The 18,354-nt window shown below is 35.6% G+C and overlaps 1 protein-coding gene across 3 annotated transcripts in view; it reads left to right on the top strand.

Moving 5' to 3' along the window:
• The first annotated feature begins 2,291 nt into the window (after window positions 1-2,291).
• Window positions 2,292-18,354, top strand: part of SIRT5 (sirtuin 5) — a 30,327-nt gene continuing 14,264 nt past the window's right edge. The window contains exons 1-5 of one of the 3 annotated variants that reach the window (XM_051970662.1): window positions 2,292-2,394; window positions 7,893-8,035; window positions 11,140-11,273; window positions 15,596-15,821; window positions 17,580-17,667. In XM_051970662.1, the coding sequence (XP_051826622.1) occupies window positions 7,912-8,035; window positions 11,140-11,273; window positions 15,596-15,821; window positions 17,580-17,667 (572 nt within the window). In that variant the 5' untranslated portion in view covers window positions 2,292-2,394; window positions 7,893-7,911. Of the gene's footprint in view, window positions 2,395-3,075; window positions 3,206-7,892; window positions 8,036-11,139; window positions 11,274-15,595; window positions 15,822-17,579; window positions 17,668-18,354 lie in introns of those variants that run through there. The other 2 variants (XM_051970663.1, XM_051970661.1) reach the window with 2 other exon arrangements.

Below are 18,354 nucleotides of genomic sequence, written 5' to 3'. Positions count from 1 at the left end.
ATTTAGGTAATATTGCCATTTCTTTTGTATTATCTCAATCTACCAATGAACAATTAATGTTTTTCCAATGATTTAGGCCTTTATTTCTGCAAAGAATGTTTTATGACTAGATTTCATATTGTCCCTTGGTGAATCATGGGAGATATATTCTGAAGTATTTTTTGTTTCTATAATTATTTTTGAATGGAATTTCTCTTTTAGCTCTTTTTTTGCTGGATATACATATATTATATCTCATCTTTCAGTTGTGTACAATTTTTCATAACTCTACTTGGGATTTCCTTGGCAGAGATACTGAAATGGTTTACCATTTCCTTTTTGACCTCATTTTTTATATGTAACTCATGTAGATGAGGAATTAAGACAAAGAGAGTTAAGTGACTTGCCCAGGGTCACACATCTTGTAAGAGTCTGAGGCCAGATTTGAACTCAGGAAAATTTGTCTTCCTGACACCAGGCGCAGCACTTTATTCAGTATTTATCGATAAAAATAGATGTACATAAATATAATACACATTTATAATTGTTAATGACTTGTGTGGGTTAATTTTGTTTTCTCTTTGTCTATGCTTAATTTTTTTTTGGGGGGGGAAGTAAACAAATTATTTTATTTCTCAATATGACCAGGATATTTGGATTAAATTATATTTAAAATATTTTTAAAGCATCTGCTAGTTTATTTGGTTGCCATCTCAAACTTTTTCACACTAATTATTGACTGCTCTATACCTACCACACCATGTATATTCTAACCTTTTTTTTTTTACTGCCAAGTCACCAAGTTTTGTAAATAATTTAATAAATATTTTAATTATTGGCCTATGCTTAATTTTGTCAAGATATTAGGATACACTCCGTTTCCCAGATCTAAGGCCCTGAGCTTGGCATAACAACAATCCTTTGTGCTTTGGATAATCTGACCTTCTAGAAAAGTATTTTACTCTGACCAACACCAAGTGTTTCCTGAGGGATTTATAATTTTCATATTAATCAATAATTGTTTAGATTTGTTGGACGTCCCCCTATTTCCTAGGGACCTAAGAGCTAATAAGCAGCAATTTAAAGCCATCCATTACATCCTTTGACATGCTCACAATTCCTATTTCTTTTAACTGCTAAGTGAATTGAACCAGATATTGCACTCCTGTTCCCATCATGCTAACTCTGTTTCTGTAGCTATTGAATAATCACAAGACTTGATGACTCTCAAGACAGTGAGAGACTGTTTCTATAGCCCAAGCCCAAGGTCAACTATGGGAACTACTTACTCAGAATTTAGGAATGATAATGTTTCTTTCATGTATCTGAACCCTGCCTTTACCTTAGCAAGCCTTCCTTCTCAGGACAGAGGCCTTATGGTTGCAAAAAGTTTCCTTCACTTTGAAATAATACTTCTATTTAATTCCTGCCTTGTCTCTGATCTGTCTTTGGCAACCCACAAGTTAAAGAAACATTCTGGTCCAGTTGACAATTCTTTCCATTTCTTTTTCCTGTCATTGCTATAGTTAGCATTTCTAGCGCTATATTCAATATTTATGGTGAAGATGAGCATCTTTTTTTTAACATCTGTTCTTATTGCAAAAGTTTTCTAACTTCTCTCTATTACATATGTTTGCTTTTGGCTATAGATAAATACTATTTATAATATTAAGTAAAATTTTATTTATTCCTATGATTTCTAGAATTTTTAAAAGAAATGACCAATGGATTTTGTCCACAAGGCTCTTAAGCATCTATTATTATAATTATGTTTCATTTACATTATTAAAATGGTTTATTATAGTTATACTTATTATACTTATGTTGAACCAGTCCTCCACTATTGGTAGAACCCTAAACTGATAAGAGTTTATCATGTTTCTAATGTTTTGCTATAGCCTACTGATAATATTTTATTTAACATTTTTATTTAAAATGGGATGCTACTCTATAATTTTCTTCCTCTATTTTTGTCTCTTCTCGGTTTGGGTATCAAGACCATATTTGTATCACAGAAAGAGATTGGAAGAATATCTTCTTATACTTGTTTTATGTATTATTGGAATATATGTTTTATTTTAAATTGTTTCATCAGATTCACTTGTGGATCCATCTGGGTGGTGTTTTTTTTTTCATTGAATGTTTATTTATGGTTTATTCAATTTCTGTTTCTAAAGTTGGGTTATTTAAAGGGAATTTGTTTCTCTCCTTAATATGTGTGGGTTTTTAAAAATTTTTTGTTAAGTATTCCACTACTTTTATGTGTCTGTCAATGTCAAGTTAACAGCTATTCATGATAAAGAGAAGAATGGTCTCCTTCCTAGGGAGAGAAGGCGAGGATATTCAAGAAAGGCGTCCAGGATGTCAATAAAACACGAGATGTCAGAGGTCAACGAACAAATGAACAAAATATAGGTAATAAAACAAGGTGATTGGTGGGATGGTAGCAATGTCTCCAGTCTGACTCCTTTAAAAGCAAAAAAGCACAAATAATAGTAAGGTGATGTTGGGGGAGTGCAGCAGTATTTAGAAGAGATCCTTTGGAAACCAGAAGAAGCAAGCCTGTGGTGAGTGAGCAGTAGGATAAAGGGTCAGCGGAGGGAAAAGCAGAAATGGTTGGGTCAGCCGGGTCCTCCCCCATCTTAATGCCTGCCCTCAGAGATTCCCTCCGATTGTTCCGGGATAGATCTAGGGCTCCCTTTTTGGCAGGCTGATCGCTGTCTGGCTCACGCTAGATACTTAAAGATTCGGGCATCTGATTTGACTCAGTTTGGCTCACGGGAGTATCCCATTCTTTACTTGCAGCTCAGCTTCTGCAGTGAACACTCGGTATATGGCACAAGTTTTTTTACAAAGCAGAGTATAAAATTTCCAGCCCAGGCAGGGAATGGAATATTCAGGCTGGATCTAAAAACACGTTAACACCCCAAACCCTTTGGGGTGGGGGTTGATTGACTCCTGGAAGCTGTTTCCTCTCCCCTCCCCCACCTCACATTGTGTAATTGAACTTCCACTAGAGAGGGCTCCGCTGGATGGCACTAAAGCTCCCGGGGCGTGACTGACAACACAGTCTCCGCCCTCCAGCCCCGCCCTCTTCTTCCCCTCCTCAGCCTTCTTTTTCCCTTCTTTCCTCCCCGAGGCGGACAGCTGGAGCCGCTGCTGCGCGTGGGGGAAGTAGTCTAGCACCCGGTACTTCCTCCTGCCCTGCAGTCAACTTCCCGAGCAGGTGGGTGCGTGCCTGGGTGTCGCCAGGCGGAGCCCACCTCCCCTGTGGGCCGGCGGGGCTCTGCAGTGGAGGTGGGGCCGCAGCCGCCTGGATTCCCCGCCCCTCCTCCGGCCCAGACGCCGCCAGCCTTTGGCCTAGGCGGGGGCTCCCTCCTCTCTGGGCCGTAAGCCCCCGTCAGACCTCCAGCCTGAGGCGGAGCACGGAAGGGGGTGTGTGAGCTAGGTCCTAGCTCGCGGCTGCTGCTGCAGGCCCCGGGGGGTAGCCTAGGGTAAAGGGAGGCTAAGGGGAGTGGGCGGTCAAGCGAGCCCCGGAGGCGAAGTTTGCCTACCGGCTGGAAAGGAAAGAATGCAGTTTGTGCTAGGGAGGCAAAAAACGGTGTTGTCGGAACTACTGCCACCTCCCTCCCCTCCCTTCTCCTGTTAGGCTAGAGTAGGGGCGGTCCTTTTTTCCGTCTGTACTTGGTTGTTTCTGAGTCAAATCCGCCCCATTTCTCCCCTGCTCCAATCGAAGAAGGCCTTAGGACTGCACGTGCTCAGGTCCTCTTGACCTTGACCCCAGCTGTTTACTAGGTGAAGCGTGGTATTCTCGTGCTGAGCTGGGCTGCCGAGTTTCTGCCTAGAGGAGCGACTCCGCAAAGGTGGGGGTTGAGAGTCAGGCTGTGGTGAAGATCTACGTGTCGGTTTTATCTTCCAATAATTTTTTATCTTATTTGTTTATATCACTTCCCTCTGCCAGTATCACTCCAGAGACCCATCCTTTAAAAAAACAACCACCATCACCAGCCCCATAATTTAAAACTGGATGAAGAGAAAATACAACTCAATATAGATTTATTAAGTGCTTATGCTGAACTAAACATTGGAGATACAAAGAAAAGGAGGGAAAAAACACCGCCACCTTCAACAAAAACAACCAGACCTTGTCTTCCGGGAGTTTATATTCTAATCCCCCTGTGGACTAAAATGGACAGTACAAATAAGTAGTTTGACATAGGCAGTATAGCAACCCACTAAAAAAAGAAGGTAGGAAGGTGCATTTATATCTTTTATTCACAGACAAGCCTAGACCTATTCCAGTGCTTCTGTGTGTTTTGTTCCTGGAAACTGTTGTACTTTTTTTTTTTTCTCATGCTTCATACCTCTGCTTGGTATTAGTCTTCATTCATATTCACCATATCCACTTATCTTCATATCATCTCTACTTCATAAATTTTCCTGCACTTCATCTTTTATATTAATGTTTATATTATTATTTTTTTGTTTGTTTTTTTTTTTTTGGGGGGGGCAATAGTAGAAAAAGTGCTGAGGATATTTTGGTGCATAAGGAATCTGTCGTTGACCTTCTTAGGGCATGTGCCTATGGGTAGGATCTCTGAGTCCCAGGGTATGACTGTTTTAGGTACCTTGTTACCATGACTCTACTGCCTTTCCCTTTTAACTGAACCTGATCAGCTTTGCTTGGAAAAAGCAGACAGTTATGTAAAAGAGAATATTTCATATGAAATACAACTTTTATTGGGCTTTTGAGCAGAATGTGTGCTGGGAATTTGGACACTACTGGCTCCCCGTATTCCTAGTTATGAGAGCATGAACATCAGGTAACTTTGCTGAGTCTCTGTTTCCTCCTTTATAAAATGAAAATGACAATATTCATACTACTTATTACATAAAGTTGTTTTAAGGAAAGCATTTTACAAAACCTTATGCATTGGAGACATTGGATCATAAAGTTTCATGGGACTAAGTCAAATAGGATGGAAAGAACATGATCTGGAGCTAGAAGACCAAGTTTAAATCCAGCTTCTAGGGAAATAACTGCTGTGCGCTTCATTTTCCTCATTTGTAAAATGATTTTTAACACCATTTCCTACTAAAGGAAATGTAAAACAATTGCACAAGAAAGAGGAAAAGGGAGTTTTCAATTATTTAAATCAAAGATTGGTAACCTGCCTTCTTAAGACAATGAGCAAGGAAATAATTACCAATAGTCCTTTGCTCTAAAAGAATCATCTAAAGGTGATCATTAGCTTTATTAGTCCTCTCACTTAAGAGAAAGAACATAATTTTTCTTAAGAGAAAGAACAAAATTGGAAAAAACCTATCAGTAAGAATCACACAAGGATTTGTCAAACATATCCCAAAGTTAGCCTAACTTTTTGAGAAAAGCAAATCTATAAATATTTTATTCAGAAAATCAGTTGTAGTAGAAAAAAGGAATCATATATATATATAAGTTGTGAATTAAAAAGTGAATGCATATACATATATAGGGTGCATATATATGTATGTATGAGTGTATATATGTAAAAATGTGTGTATGCTATATATCATTGTAAATTTATAGATTATATGCCTGTACACCTGTAATTATGTATTTTTTATGCTCTGATTTAATTGAAAAAACACCTCAATGGTTTCTTATTCATCATAGATTTTTAATTCCCATAAATAATAAGGCCTTCACTTTTTTTGTAAAAACTATGAGCTCATGGATTAGTATTCTGCATAGACTAGGGTGAAGAAGTGATACTCTTTATGTATAAAGAAGGACCAAAGTCCTGCTTTTAGTCTGTTACTTTCTTTTAGGACCTGCAATGCAGTGGTCTGGATAACAGAGATACCATGGCCTGGCAGAATATACACCAGTTATACTTGTCTAGGGCACAAATCTTACCTGTGTTCCTCCATTTTCACAATCAGCTGAATTCAAAATTTTATTTCATGTTCAGTTGTTTTTCTGTCATGTCCAACTCTTCATGACCCCATTTGAGGTTTTCTTGGTAAAGAGACTGGAAAGTCTGCCATGGCCTTTTCCAGCTTATTTTATAGAAGAGAAAACTCAGGCGAAAAGGGTTAAGTGACATGCCCAGGCTTACAATTCTAGTAAGCATCTGAGACCAGATTTGAACTCAGGAAGATGAGTCTTCCTGACTTCAAGGCTATCACACTATACGCTGCCTCTTACCTATCCTATCTGACATTACTAATTATTATTTGTATGCCAAAAGTAACATGAAATATATCCAGGAAATAGAAAAAGTTGGCAATATAGAAGCCAGTATAGAAGGTAATAAAAGTTTGGGCACTAATGGACAGCACAAGGACTGTTCTTTGGCCATCTATAATTGGAGAATGTCTAATAAAGTTTTATTTTAAATGGGCTAGATTAGCTCATCTTTTAAAGGCACCTCATTTTGAATTACTTTATAAAGTAAAAATTATTTTGCAGCGTGACTAAATATATTGTATTGTTTCTTTTTTTCAATTAACAAACATTTGTTTTCTTCAGCTACTTCAATTTTAAAATCAAATTCTTGACACACATAACATAGCCAAACAAAATGTATTTCTTATCTTGGCCATGTCCAATTTAATTCACATCACAATCCATACTCTGGGTTCTTTCTCAGGAGTTAACTCACATATTTCATCACAAGCCTTCTTAGGATTGTGTTTGGTCATTGGGTTGATCAGAGTTCTTAATTCTGTAATGTTGTTCAGAAGTATATTGGAGGTAATTGAAAAGACTCATGAGAACTACTTGTTAAAGACATCTTAGAAATTGGAAAATGCTACAAATTAGGGCTTTATTGATTGTTTTATTGTCTCAGCTCAGTTTTATTGTCTCATTTTTGGAAGAAATATTAATAGTGTAGATTAAACATAAAAATGTGTCATGTGTACATTTCTTCTCATCCCCCTCCCCCAAGCTAGTTGTTAAATATTTACTATCATACCCCTGTTGCTTACTATATAAACTGTTGTGGTTTTGTTTACTTGGCTGTGTGTGTCAATTCATGCAAGTCTATAAGTTTCTATGAAATTGTCCTCTTTCTCATTTCTTGTGACACAATAGTGATCAGTTACCTTTGTAAAGTGTGTATTGCTCATTTAGCTTATGAGTGCATCTAGATGTGATTTGGAGGAAGGAAAACTAGAGTTTTTTTCTACCCAACCTTTTCCAAAGGAGATTGATATCTATTACAGACCCCTTGATTAAGAACCTCATATCTAACCCCTCAGCATTTTATCTGTACCTCTTACATCCATTTGTCATATTGTATGTACTTCATATTGTTTTAGTTATTTGGGTCATGTTTTATCTCCCCTATGAAACTGAAAAAAGTATCCTTTTAATACGTATTAAATGCAAAGCTTTATCATCAGATACACAAAGATAATTAAAATGTGACATCTCTTGCTTTCATGGAGTTTACAATCTGATAAAAGTTAGGAAAGGAGAAGGTAGAAAATAAGACACATACACTAAGATAAAATATTATACAATAAACACATGCATTGATTTATGAAATATCTATATATAGGTAATAACTGTATATAATACAATGTAATGAATATAAAAGGGCTTTTAAAGGAAATCAAGATGTTCAGAAAAGGTATTGTAGAAGAAGCATTTGAGATAGGTCTTCAAGGATGGATAGGATGCAGAAGACAGTTATTCTTGTAATTGAGATAGCATAAGCAAAGTATGAATGAATGAATCAGTTGATCAACAAAAGCATTTAAGTACTTCCTATGTGTCACACTGTTGTTCTGGAGGGCAGAGGTATGCTTTATTTACTACTATACCCTTAGTGCCTAAGAAATCCTAATGAATGCTTGTTAAATGAGTAGCAACAAAGTAATGTGTTTTCTGATCATTTTCATTACATTTTTTCTTCTTCAAGAATTAATAAGAAAATCCTGATGAGTCTGTTCCATTTTGCAACTAGACACCTGATTCTTCAAGTGCTTCGTGAATTGGGATTGAAGGATCCTCCTGCCCATAAAACCTTAAAGATTTGTGTAGCAATGTCTCGTCCAACTTCAAGTAAGAGAACTTTATAGCTGTTCAACCCATTGCTTCTTCCATATGAATTTTGAAAGATATGAAAATTATGATTGTTTTATCAGAGTTAAAAGTAGCATAAGGATATTTGACATTTACTAACAACCTGTTCTGTACCAGGCACTATGCTGAGCTCTAGGTATTCAAAAAGAGGCAAAAGACAGTGGCCTCCTACAATTTAATGAGGTTTAATGGTAAAACTAACCCTAAGGAAACCTGAAAATAAATGTAGCCATGCTTTCATGGCCCTCACTTTCTATGCCGTATAACATCCTAACCTCCCCCCTTTCTAGAATCTAGGCTGTTTCCAGCCATTTATATCTTAATGAAAATTTAATTCAATGTGTTAGGTCTCCACATATATTTGCAATTAATGCATTTTCTTTAAGTGTGAAATGAAAACAGTTAAAGGAATTTCTGATATCAGTTGGAAGGCATTGGAAGGGGATTTTAGTTGTCCTTCAAAATTAAGGAATTTGCCCTAAGTCATTGATAGTGACAGTGCCAGAACTACAACCCAGGGTACCTCTCTTCTTGATTTCTATCATTACTATATCCCAAAGTTGTTTTTTTTTTTCCCCAAAATCATCAGAAAGGTGTATTTTTGTTTGCTTAAGATTTTATGGTTCTTTACTATAACTAGATTTGAAACCTAGTCTTCAAAGAATCAAATAATTATTTTTTTTCCTTTTTAATGTAGTAATTTTTAATATAGTATGAAATTGTTTTTAGTAGCAACAGCCTTTTAATAATCTATTGATTCCAGGATGAGAATTTTTTGGAAAGATCTTCAAGGTTAAAAGTTTTAAAATATCCTGGTATTCTCATACTTTCTTGCCCCTCCACAAACTAATCTCAGAAATGAGCGTAATATGTGCTTCAATCAGTTACAAATTATTCATATAGAAAACATGGCCAGAAAAAAAAAAAAAACCAACAACAAAATTATAGTCAGTAAGTCTTTAATCAAGAGAGTTTTTCTAGGATGTTTCTCAATATTTATCTCACTTGGTCATGTTTATTAAATGTTTGCAAGTTCAGAACAAGCCTTTTGAGTCCAGAATATGCTTTAAATGGTTTCATTTTTGCTCACCTAACACAAGGAACATTCATTCAGTGTTTATGATTTACTTAATAGTATTTGAATTCAGTTTCCATATAGACAACTGGTAGCCAAGTGCTATTATCCTTTTAAAAATATTTTTCAACTATTTTCACATTTTTATATTGGCTTTCTTGGTGTTTTAATAGATTAGATCAGTACAGACTGCTTCAGTGAGATCCATTATCCTTATTTGAGTTCCTCTAGGATAAAGATTTTTAGTCCTAATGTAGCATTTTAAAAAATATATACTTTTCAGATGATTTCTCACAGATATGGACGTTTCAGCAAAGGTTTGAGATTATTGGGATCAAGTGGTATGAAGGACTAGATGAAATATGTAAGTTTCTTCTAACTAGTGATTCTCAAAAAAAGAGGAGGATCCCCAAAACTCTTTTGGAGCTCTTTGGGGATATTATTTTCTTATAATTCTGAAACACTATCCATCTATTAAACATTACTTCCTTTTCTAGCTACATATGTTTGTGAGGCTGAATTGTCTTCATATGCTCTACCCAAAACAGCTAATCCTAAAAAATTAAATACAAAAGCAGATATGAGAATCCATGTGTTTTATGAAGCCAGACTTTAAAGAAATTTGCAAAAATAAATAAAATAATGGCATTCTTTTCACTTATTTCTTTTCATTTTGGAAAATATTTTCTCACATAAAATTTGCAAAAATAGTTAATATGTAATGGTTTTCTATTATTTTTTAATGAATTAATAAATGTTTTTAATTTCTTACATGGTAAATATTGAGAGATATAAATGACATAAACAAAAGCTCTTTGGAATGCATAAAAACTTTTAAGAGGCTTTTTAAAGGAGTTTTAAAACAAAAAAGTTTAAGAACAACTGCTTAATCCTTTCTTCTGATACCACATTATATACCTCCTGGACTATAAGAGGAGTTCAGTCCCTTTCTCCTCTTGACACTAGAGCAGGCATTTCTTTTATTTTTGTTCACATACCATACAAAGTGGTGGGGCAAGAAAGTGGTAAAATTAGAATCAATATATTTCAACAGTACTAGATTTGAGACATATTTATTATCGTAGAGCAATTTGCTTTTTAGATTAAAATGCATGAGCCAACAAATTGTGCATACCGTTGATCCAGCAGTGTTTCTATTGGGCTTATATCCAAAAGAAATCTTAAAGAAGGGAAAGGGACCTGTATGTGCAAGAATGTTTGTGGCAGGTCTCTTTGTAGTGGCCAGAAACTGGAAACTGAGTGGATGCCCATCAATTGGAGAATGGCTGAATAAATTGTGGTATATGAATATTATGGAATATTATTACTCGGTAAGAAATGACCAGCAGGATGATTTCAGAAAGGTCTGGAGAGACTTACATGAACTGATGCTTAGTGAAATGAACAGGACCAGAACAACAACAATACTGTATGATGATCAATTCTGATGGACGTGGCCATCTCCAGCAATGAGACGAACCAAATCAGTTCCAATAGAGCAGTAATGAATTGAACCAGCTATACCCAGTGAAAGAACTCTGGTAGATGACTATGAACCACTAGATAGAATTCCCAAACCCTGTATTTTTGTCCACCTGCATTTTTTATTTCCTTCATAGGCTAATAGTACAATATTTCAAAGTCCGATTCTTTTTATACAGCAAAATAACTGTTAGGACATGTATACTTATATTGTATTTAATTTATATTTTAACATATTTAACATGTGTTGTTCAACCTGCCATTGCGAGGAGGAAATGGGGGGAAGGAGGGGAAAAATTGGAACAAAAGGTTTGGCAATTGTCAATGCTGTAAAATTACCCATGCATGTAACTTGTAAATAGAAAGCTATTAAAAAAAAAAAATGTACAAGCCAATTATAAGGTATAAATCCCAAATGTTATATTTAAGACTATAAGAAATGGGCATGTCTAGATATGTGGTAATGTGTACATACAAATAATATATTGAGTTTATTTATTTATTTTTACCCCTCTTTGTGTTTTAGACATGGCAGATTTTCGGAAATTTTTTGCCAAGGCAAAGCATATAGCCATTATTACAGGGGCTGGCGTCAGTGCTGAAAGTGGTGTGCCAACATTCAGAGGACCTGGTGGTTTCTGGAGAAAATGGAAAGCTGAGGTTGGTATTGCATTTAGAAGTTTAAAACTATTTTTTGACTTGCCTGATGACTGATTTCTAGGTTTCAGCTCACCCATAAAAAGATGACAAAAAAGGAAATAACAAATGTTAGTTGGATTGGGAGAGAACAGTCACACTACTGCACTGTGGCCAGTCCTGTGAATTGGTCCAGCTATTCTGGAAAATACAGTAATTTGGACAAAAAGTCTCTGTGTATGTGTATGTTGTGTGTTTTATGCCACTACTAAGTATATATTCCCCTCCCTACAAACAGGTAAAAAAGCTGATGTAAAATTATTGGTAGGTACAAAAATATTTATACCCACACTATCTGTGTCAAAAAAAAAAAAAAAAACCCTGAAAATACAGCAAGTTGTTGTTCAGTTAGGTTTGACACTAAATGACTCCATTTGGGATTTTCCTGGCAAAGATACTAGAGAGGTTTGCTATTTTCCTCTCCAGCTCATTTTACAGATGAGGAAATTAAGGCACGCAGTTAAGTGACTTGCCCAAGATCCCACAGTGTCCAAGGTCAGATTGAACTTATGAAGTATTTTGGACTGCAATATTCTATTCTCTGCACAACCTAGAGAAGCTGACTAAAAATGTAATGGAACTGTGCCATAAAAAAATGACAAAAAGAGACAAATTCAGAGAAACCTGTAAAGACTTATGTGAATAGATATAGAGTGAAATGAGCAGAAACCAGGAGAGCAATTTATACAATAACTATAATAACATAAAGGAAAATAATTTGGAATGATTTGAAGATTCTTGAAAAATCAATGTGCCAACTCCATAGATGAAGGATAAGGCACGCCTTCCAACTTTTGGCAGAGAAGAAACTCTGAGGGTCCTCCCCTCCAATATTGATTCTTTTAAGAAGACTAACTAGCTCACTGTTTGCCTTGATTCTTACCTAGCTTTTAATAACTGAATGGGCTTGGAGTCAGACAAACTAAGCTTTAGGACTTTAGCTTAAAAAAGGCCAAGTCTCCCACTGCCTCTGGGGCCACCAGGACCATCATCAGTGGTCCTCACCTCTGTCTTACTGTTGGACTTCAATGATTCCGGAGGAGAGAGTGGGGCCGATGACTTTATACAGTTCTGCCTCACTTAAATCCAGTTCACTCGCAAGTCATCACCCTCCTTATGTCATTGGACCTTTTTGAGATCAAAGGACAAAAAACAACAATGATGGACTACAGATGACTAATGAGACACATTTTTCAGACTTGACCAGTGTGCAAATTTGTTTTGCTTGACTAGATCTAGTTGTTTCAAGGAAGAATTTTTACTTGGGAATAGGAGATTGAGTTGAACTGAAAAATGAGTAATAATGAGGGTAGGAAAAGAAATGAATGAAAAGAATGTCAATAAAACGCTTACAAATATACAGAATAGAGCAGCAGGCAATTTAGAAGAGGAAATAAATATGGCAATGCTGCTATTATCATATTAAATTTACTATGTGCTTTATTATTTTCACTTTTCAAGTATTTTCTCTCTTCTACCTTCCCCTCCTATTGAAAAAGAAAAAAAAAAGAAAAATCAAAAACTCTTCTAACAAATGAAAATACACTTTTAAAAAGCTTTATGTAATAAGCAATTTTGTATACAATCTTCTTTGCTTTGTATATGCTTAAATTCCTAATAAATTTCATAGTTAAAAGGTAATTAGCTAATTTGGAATTGCTATTTAGATAATTTTTTTGCAATTGACATTTAGGTTTAGGTTTAGGTCAGATTATGGAGGACCTTGTTTTCAAAGTTGAGGAGTTTAAACTTTGTACTGTAGGAAATGAGCAGCCCTTGAATTTTTTTTTTTTTTTGACAAGATAGGAGCATGAGCGAAGTGGTACTTTAGGAAAATGTATCCTGCCAATACAGGATGAATTAGAATGGGGAAATACTATAGACAGGGAATAGTAGTTGGGAGATGATTAGTCTAAAGTAATAAAAGCTACGAACAAAGCAATATTGATGAAAATATTAAGAAAGAGATAGAGGAACTATTTTAAAGAAAGAATCAAAGATGACAGGAAAAAATAATGACAAATGTTGGAAGGGATTTGGGAAAACTGGGATACTGATGCATTGTTGGAGTTGTGAAATGATCCAACCATTCTGGAGGACAATTTGGAACTATCCAAAGGATTATAAAACTGTCCATACCTTTTGTTCCAGCAGTGTCACTACTGGCTCTGTATCCCAAGGAAATCATAAAGAAGGGAAAAGAATCCATGTGTGCAAAAAATGTTTGTATCAGCTCTTTTTGTGGTAGCAAAAAATTGGGAAGTGAGTAGATAGCCATCAATTGGAGAATGGCTAGTTAAGTTATGGTACATGAAAGTAATGGAATATTATTCTGTAAAAAATGTTGAACAAGTTAATTTTAGAAAAGTGTGGATAGATATGCACAAACAGATGCTGAGTGAAACAGAACTAAGAATTCATTCATTGCACAAAGAAACAGCAAGACTTGATTCTTCTCAGTTGTTCAATGATCCAAAGCAATCTCAATAAACTTTGGATAGAAAACACCTCCAGAGAGAGCACTATGGAGATTGAATATGTAAATCAATATGCTATGTTCACTTTTTTTTTCTGTTTTTTTTCCCCTCTCATGGTTTTTCCGTTTTTTCCCCTGATTTTTCTCTCCCAACATGATTCATAAAGAAATGTGTATTTAAAAAAATTAATGTAAATGTATAAGCAGAAAAATAAAGGAAAAAAAAATCAGGACAACTTGATGATAAATTAAATGTATTGGGGCCAAAGGATAAGTTTGAAGAAAGGACTAAATATAGCAGGTTGGATGCTTTAGTGTCAGTGATATCATTGAAAAAGTAAGAAAGGAGAACATATTTGTGTGATGTTTGAAAATAGAAATATTCCTAGAAAATTTCAAAGTTGAAAAGCTAGAGGAATAACTATGTTTAATCCTTCTCAAAAACAACAGGAAAATATCCAGAGAAAAACATGCTACAACAATGTTAGAAGTCACACTAGAAATATCAAAAGAAAAACCTAAAGCATATGGTTCAATGGAAGACAATTACCCAAAAAATTAAAGGAAGAACTCATCAATTTTTTTTAAGGTACAAGAAAATTAAAATCAGGATTCAATATTTTCTTTTGAATCTCCTGAGGATTAAAGAAGTTTCAAAGGAAAAAATGTCAAGGCTCAGGCAAATAGAGACTGCTATGAAGAATTGGAAAATATCTTTTTTTTTTTTGGTCAGACAATTGGGGTTAAGTAATTTGCCAGGATCACATAGTTATGGAATATTAAGTGTCTGATGTCACATTTGAACTCAGGTTCTCCAGGGCAGGTGCTGTATTCATTGCCCCATCTAGCTGCTCCAGAATTTGAAAATATCAATGGGTACAAGAAAAAGCAGTATTACTGAAAAGGGAGAAGGTAATTGCCTCAACTCTTCTGGGCCCAATAGCCCAATGTTTGTACTGTTTTTTTTTTATTTATATATACATAAAACTTTATAAAGTTTTTAATAATGACTTTATAAGCATCCACAAACATAAGCATCTCATGTATAAAAAATAACAGGATTGCATATGAAATTATGAATCTAATATGTGTAGCTTATTTTTCAATCATCTATATTAAATTTATCATGATAGTATCAATATTTTCCTACTTGTCTATCTTTCTACTCTGTTATATAGTTTTCAAATATTTCATTGTCACTTTTTTTACATCATTATTATTACTCCCATTGTTGTCCACTTGTGTCCTATTCTTTGTGACCCTGTGGATCCTCATACTTGTACTATCTATGGACTTTTCTTGGCAAAAATGTTGGAGTGATCTGCCATTTCATCTTCAGTAATTACTCCCTTATAACTAGACTCTTCCCCTTCCCCTACTTCCCCATATCTACTCCAAGATGGAGTTATCACTCAAAGCAAGTAAGTATAGTCAAGCAAAACAAATTCAGCTGGAAAGGATCTTGAAGACACTCTAGCCCATGTCTGAAGAATATATGTTTAATATTTCTGTCATACTCTATGATCTTTTCCAAGAAATAAAGCTCCCCACTTGGGAGCATGGAATGCTTTTATGATATTTAATATTAGAGAAGAAAAATACGTTCCTAGAAGGAAGAAAACCAAAAGAACTCTTAAATTAGCATTCATTTCAAAGGGATACATAAACCTAAAGAGGCACATAGTTTTAATAGTTCTGAACCCAGATCCTTAAGTAAGACATATCTCCTAGTTCCCCACCCTCTTGTCTCAGTTCTAGAGGTGGGGTTGACTGATCCCATTTTGACAGTTGATATGTATTTCTCCTCTAGGACCTAGCCACCCCTGAGGCTTTTATGCGGAATCCTTCTCTCGTGTGGGAGTTTTACCACTATCGTAGAGAATTGATGCTGAAGAAGCATCCCAACCCAGCCCATGTGGCCATTGCAGAATGTGAAGCCCGGCTAACTGGTCAAGGAAGGCGTGTGGTGGTTATCACTCAGAACATTGATGAGCTTCATTACCGAGCAGGCTCCAAGAACCTCCTGGAGCTTCATGGTAAGGAGTCTGCCCTGCACAAGGAGATTTGCTTAGCTTCATATCACAGTTTGGATAATGTACATTTTTCATTTGCTTTATTTTTCCATTTTGATGGTCAAACTGATCTCTTTGGGGAAATTATATAGTCTTTCATTAACAGTTAAGTTTAAATTACTGATAAGGAGGGGCAGCTAGGTGACGCAGTGGATAGAGCACCAACCCTGAAGTCAGGAGGACCTGAGTTCAAATTTGGCCTCAGACATTTAACACTTCCTAGCTGTGTGACCCTGGGCAAGTCACTTAATCCCAATTGCCTCAGCAAAAATGTGTGTGTGTGTGTGTGTGTGTGTGTGTGTGTGTGTGTGTGTGTGTAAAGGATTAATGGGTTATTTTTTCCAGAGCATTTGGATTGTCAGACTAGAAATAAGGAAATAAGTGAGTCAGTAATGGAAAGTAATGGGTAGTTTAGAGGGCAGGCAAGAGTTAGGTCTGCCAAAATTTAGGTGACCCATTCCTTTTGGACAAAAGGCAGTCCTAGTAGTAGCAAGTATTAGTGAGGTTTATACAATGCTTCCCTCCTTCACTCTGCTGAGATCATCTAAATTACTGAGTACTTATAGAAATACTAATAGACTAAGTACTTATAGATGTCTACTATATGCCTATCATTACAAGAATTGTTTTTTTTTTTTTTTGGTGCTCTTTTTATTTTCATGTAGTGACATTGAATATAAACAATAAAAAAGACATTTTGCCTAAAAATTCTTTCCCTCTCTATCACGATTGTTTCTTGTTCCAAGTAACATCATTGACCCTTTTTTAAAGCAAAACTTTGCATTAAAAAAAAAAATCCCTATTTGGAACATTTTTCAAACATAATCACTGCCCAAGAGGAGCTAAATCTTATTGGAAAGACAAGGCGTGTATATATATATTTGAAATGTTTAACATTTGTCAGAGGCTTGGATAAATACATAGATTATGTGATTGTTTATTTTTCAGATGTCACAAACCTGGGATAAATAGCTAACATCCTAGATGAGAGTCAGGATCCAAAAAGAACTTGACATGTCAGAAATTAGATTGACTATAATAAGATGAAATTCAGTATAAGTACATGCAAGGTACATTTGAATGACACAAGTGTGAGATGAAAATTAATAAACATTGCCAAGTTTACCAATCAAAATGTCATCATAGAAATCAATTCAGGTTATATATTAATACCTTCTAAGATGCTGTGCTAAGGGTGGAGCAACAAACTCTGCCTACAGCCTTCCTTTGTAGAGGCCTCCCTTTTATTATTTATTTGATTGGCTTCAGTTTTCCAGCTATTTATTTTCCATCAACTGCTCTGTTTGGTTTTGATTCCTCCAAAATTATGTCCCATTGAGGATACCCTCTAGTAAGCCCCCTTCTCACCCTCCTCCCACTTACCTACACACATACCTTTTCAGTTTTCTTTTGTGCATTGCCTTTCCTTATTAAATTATAAGCTTCCTGTGGAGCATTTTGGCATCCCCAGTGCCTGGCACATAGTAGGTGCTTAATATTTACAGACTATGGCAGTGATTGTGACTGTAAGAGGCCTACACTCTGACAGTTACATGGAAGACCAGGTAAAAAAGGGGATAATGAAGGAGATAGGGTAGTGGTGCTGAAACAAAACCAAGACTTCTCTAAAGTCCTTGCTAGCTTTGAAATCCTGTGTTCAGATGTAGAATCACTTTATACCTTATCAAGAATGGTGATTATTATTTTATTTATGTTTTTCAGGCAGTTTATTTAAAACTCGATGCCTCAGTTGTGGAAATGTAGCAGAGAATTACAAGAGTCCAATCTGTCCAGCTTTAGATGGAAAAGGGTAATTATATTATGCTGTTAAAAAAACAAAAAAGGTATAAAAGGAATATGTTATAATGCTGTTATCCTTTTCTCAGTAGATGTAGGGAAAGTCATTTGAAAGCTTTATTCATGGCTTTTAAACCCCAAGATTTGCTCATAGTGTAGGATGATGTAAGAAGGTACCCAAAATTAAAAAAAAAAGAAAAAGAATTTACATGGGATTAGTATTTAATACAGAGTACCCCAGAAGTCTTAATACAGTTCTAAGCTTTGATAATTTAATAAGCATTTTAAGCTTTTTTAAAACTAAAAGTTTTAATGGCTCAAGACTTCAATAAGACTTATTCAAAATCCCCTTTTTCAATGACTATAGAGCTAATTGTTGTTGTTTGTCTTTTATTCTCTCTCTCTCTCTCTCTCTTTTTATTATAGCTTTTATTTACAAGATATATGCATGGCTAAATTTTCAGCATTGACCCTTGCAAAACCTTCTGTTCCAACTTTTCCCTCCTTCTCCCACTCCCTCCCCCAGATGGTCCTTTATTCTCAATGTGGACCATGACATCAGGGAGGCAGTGCCATGACTTACAAGTGAGTTGGATTTCAGTAAGGGAGGACTGGACACAGTCACCTGCCTCACTTTCTCCTCCAGAGCCATCTAGGTCCAGTGGCAAGATAACATTAGGATGATTGAAGATGGCCCTGG

The sequence above is a fragment of the Antechinus flavipes genome, chromosome 1 (assembly GCF_016432865.1).
Source record: "Antechinus flavipes isolate AdamAnt ecotype Samford, QLD, Australia chromosome 1, AdamAnt_v2, whole genome shotgun sequence".
In the NCBI taxonomy this organism is placed as follows: domain Eukaryota; kingdom Metazoa; phylum Chordata; class Mammalia; order Dasyuromorphia; family Dasyuridae; genus Antechinus; species Antechinus flavipes.
Note: the sequence above shows the minus strand (reverse complement) of the source record. Positions and strands in the feature narration are given on the sequence as shown.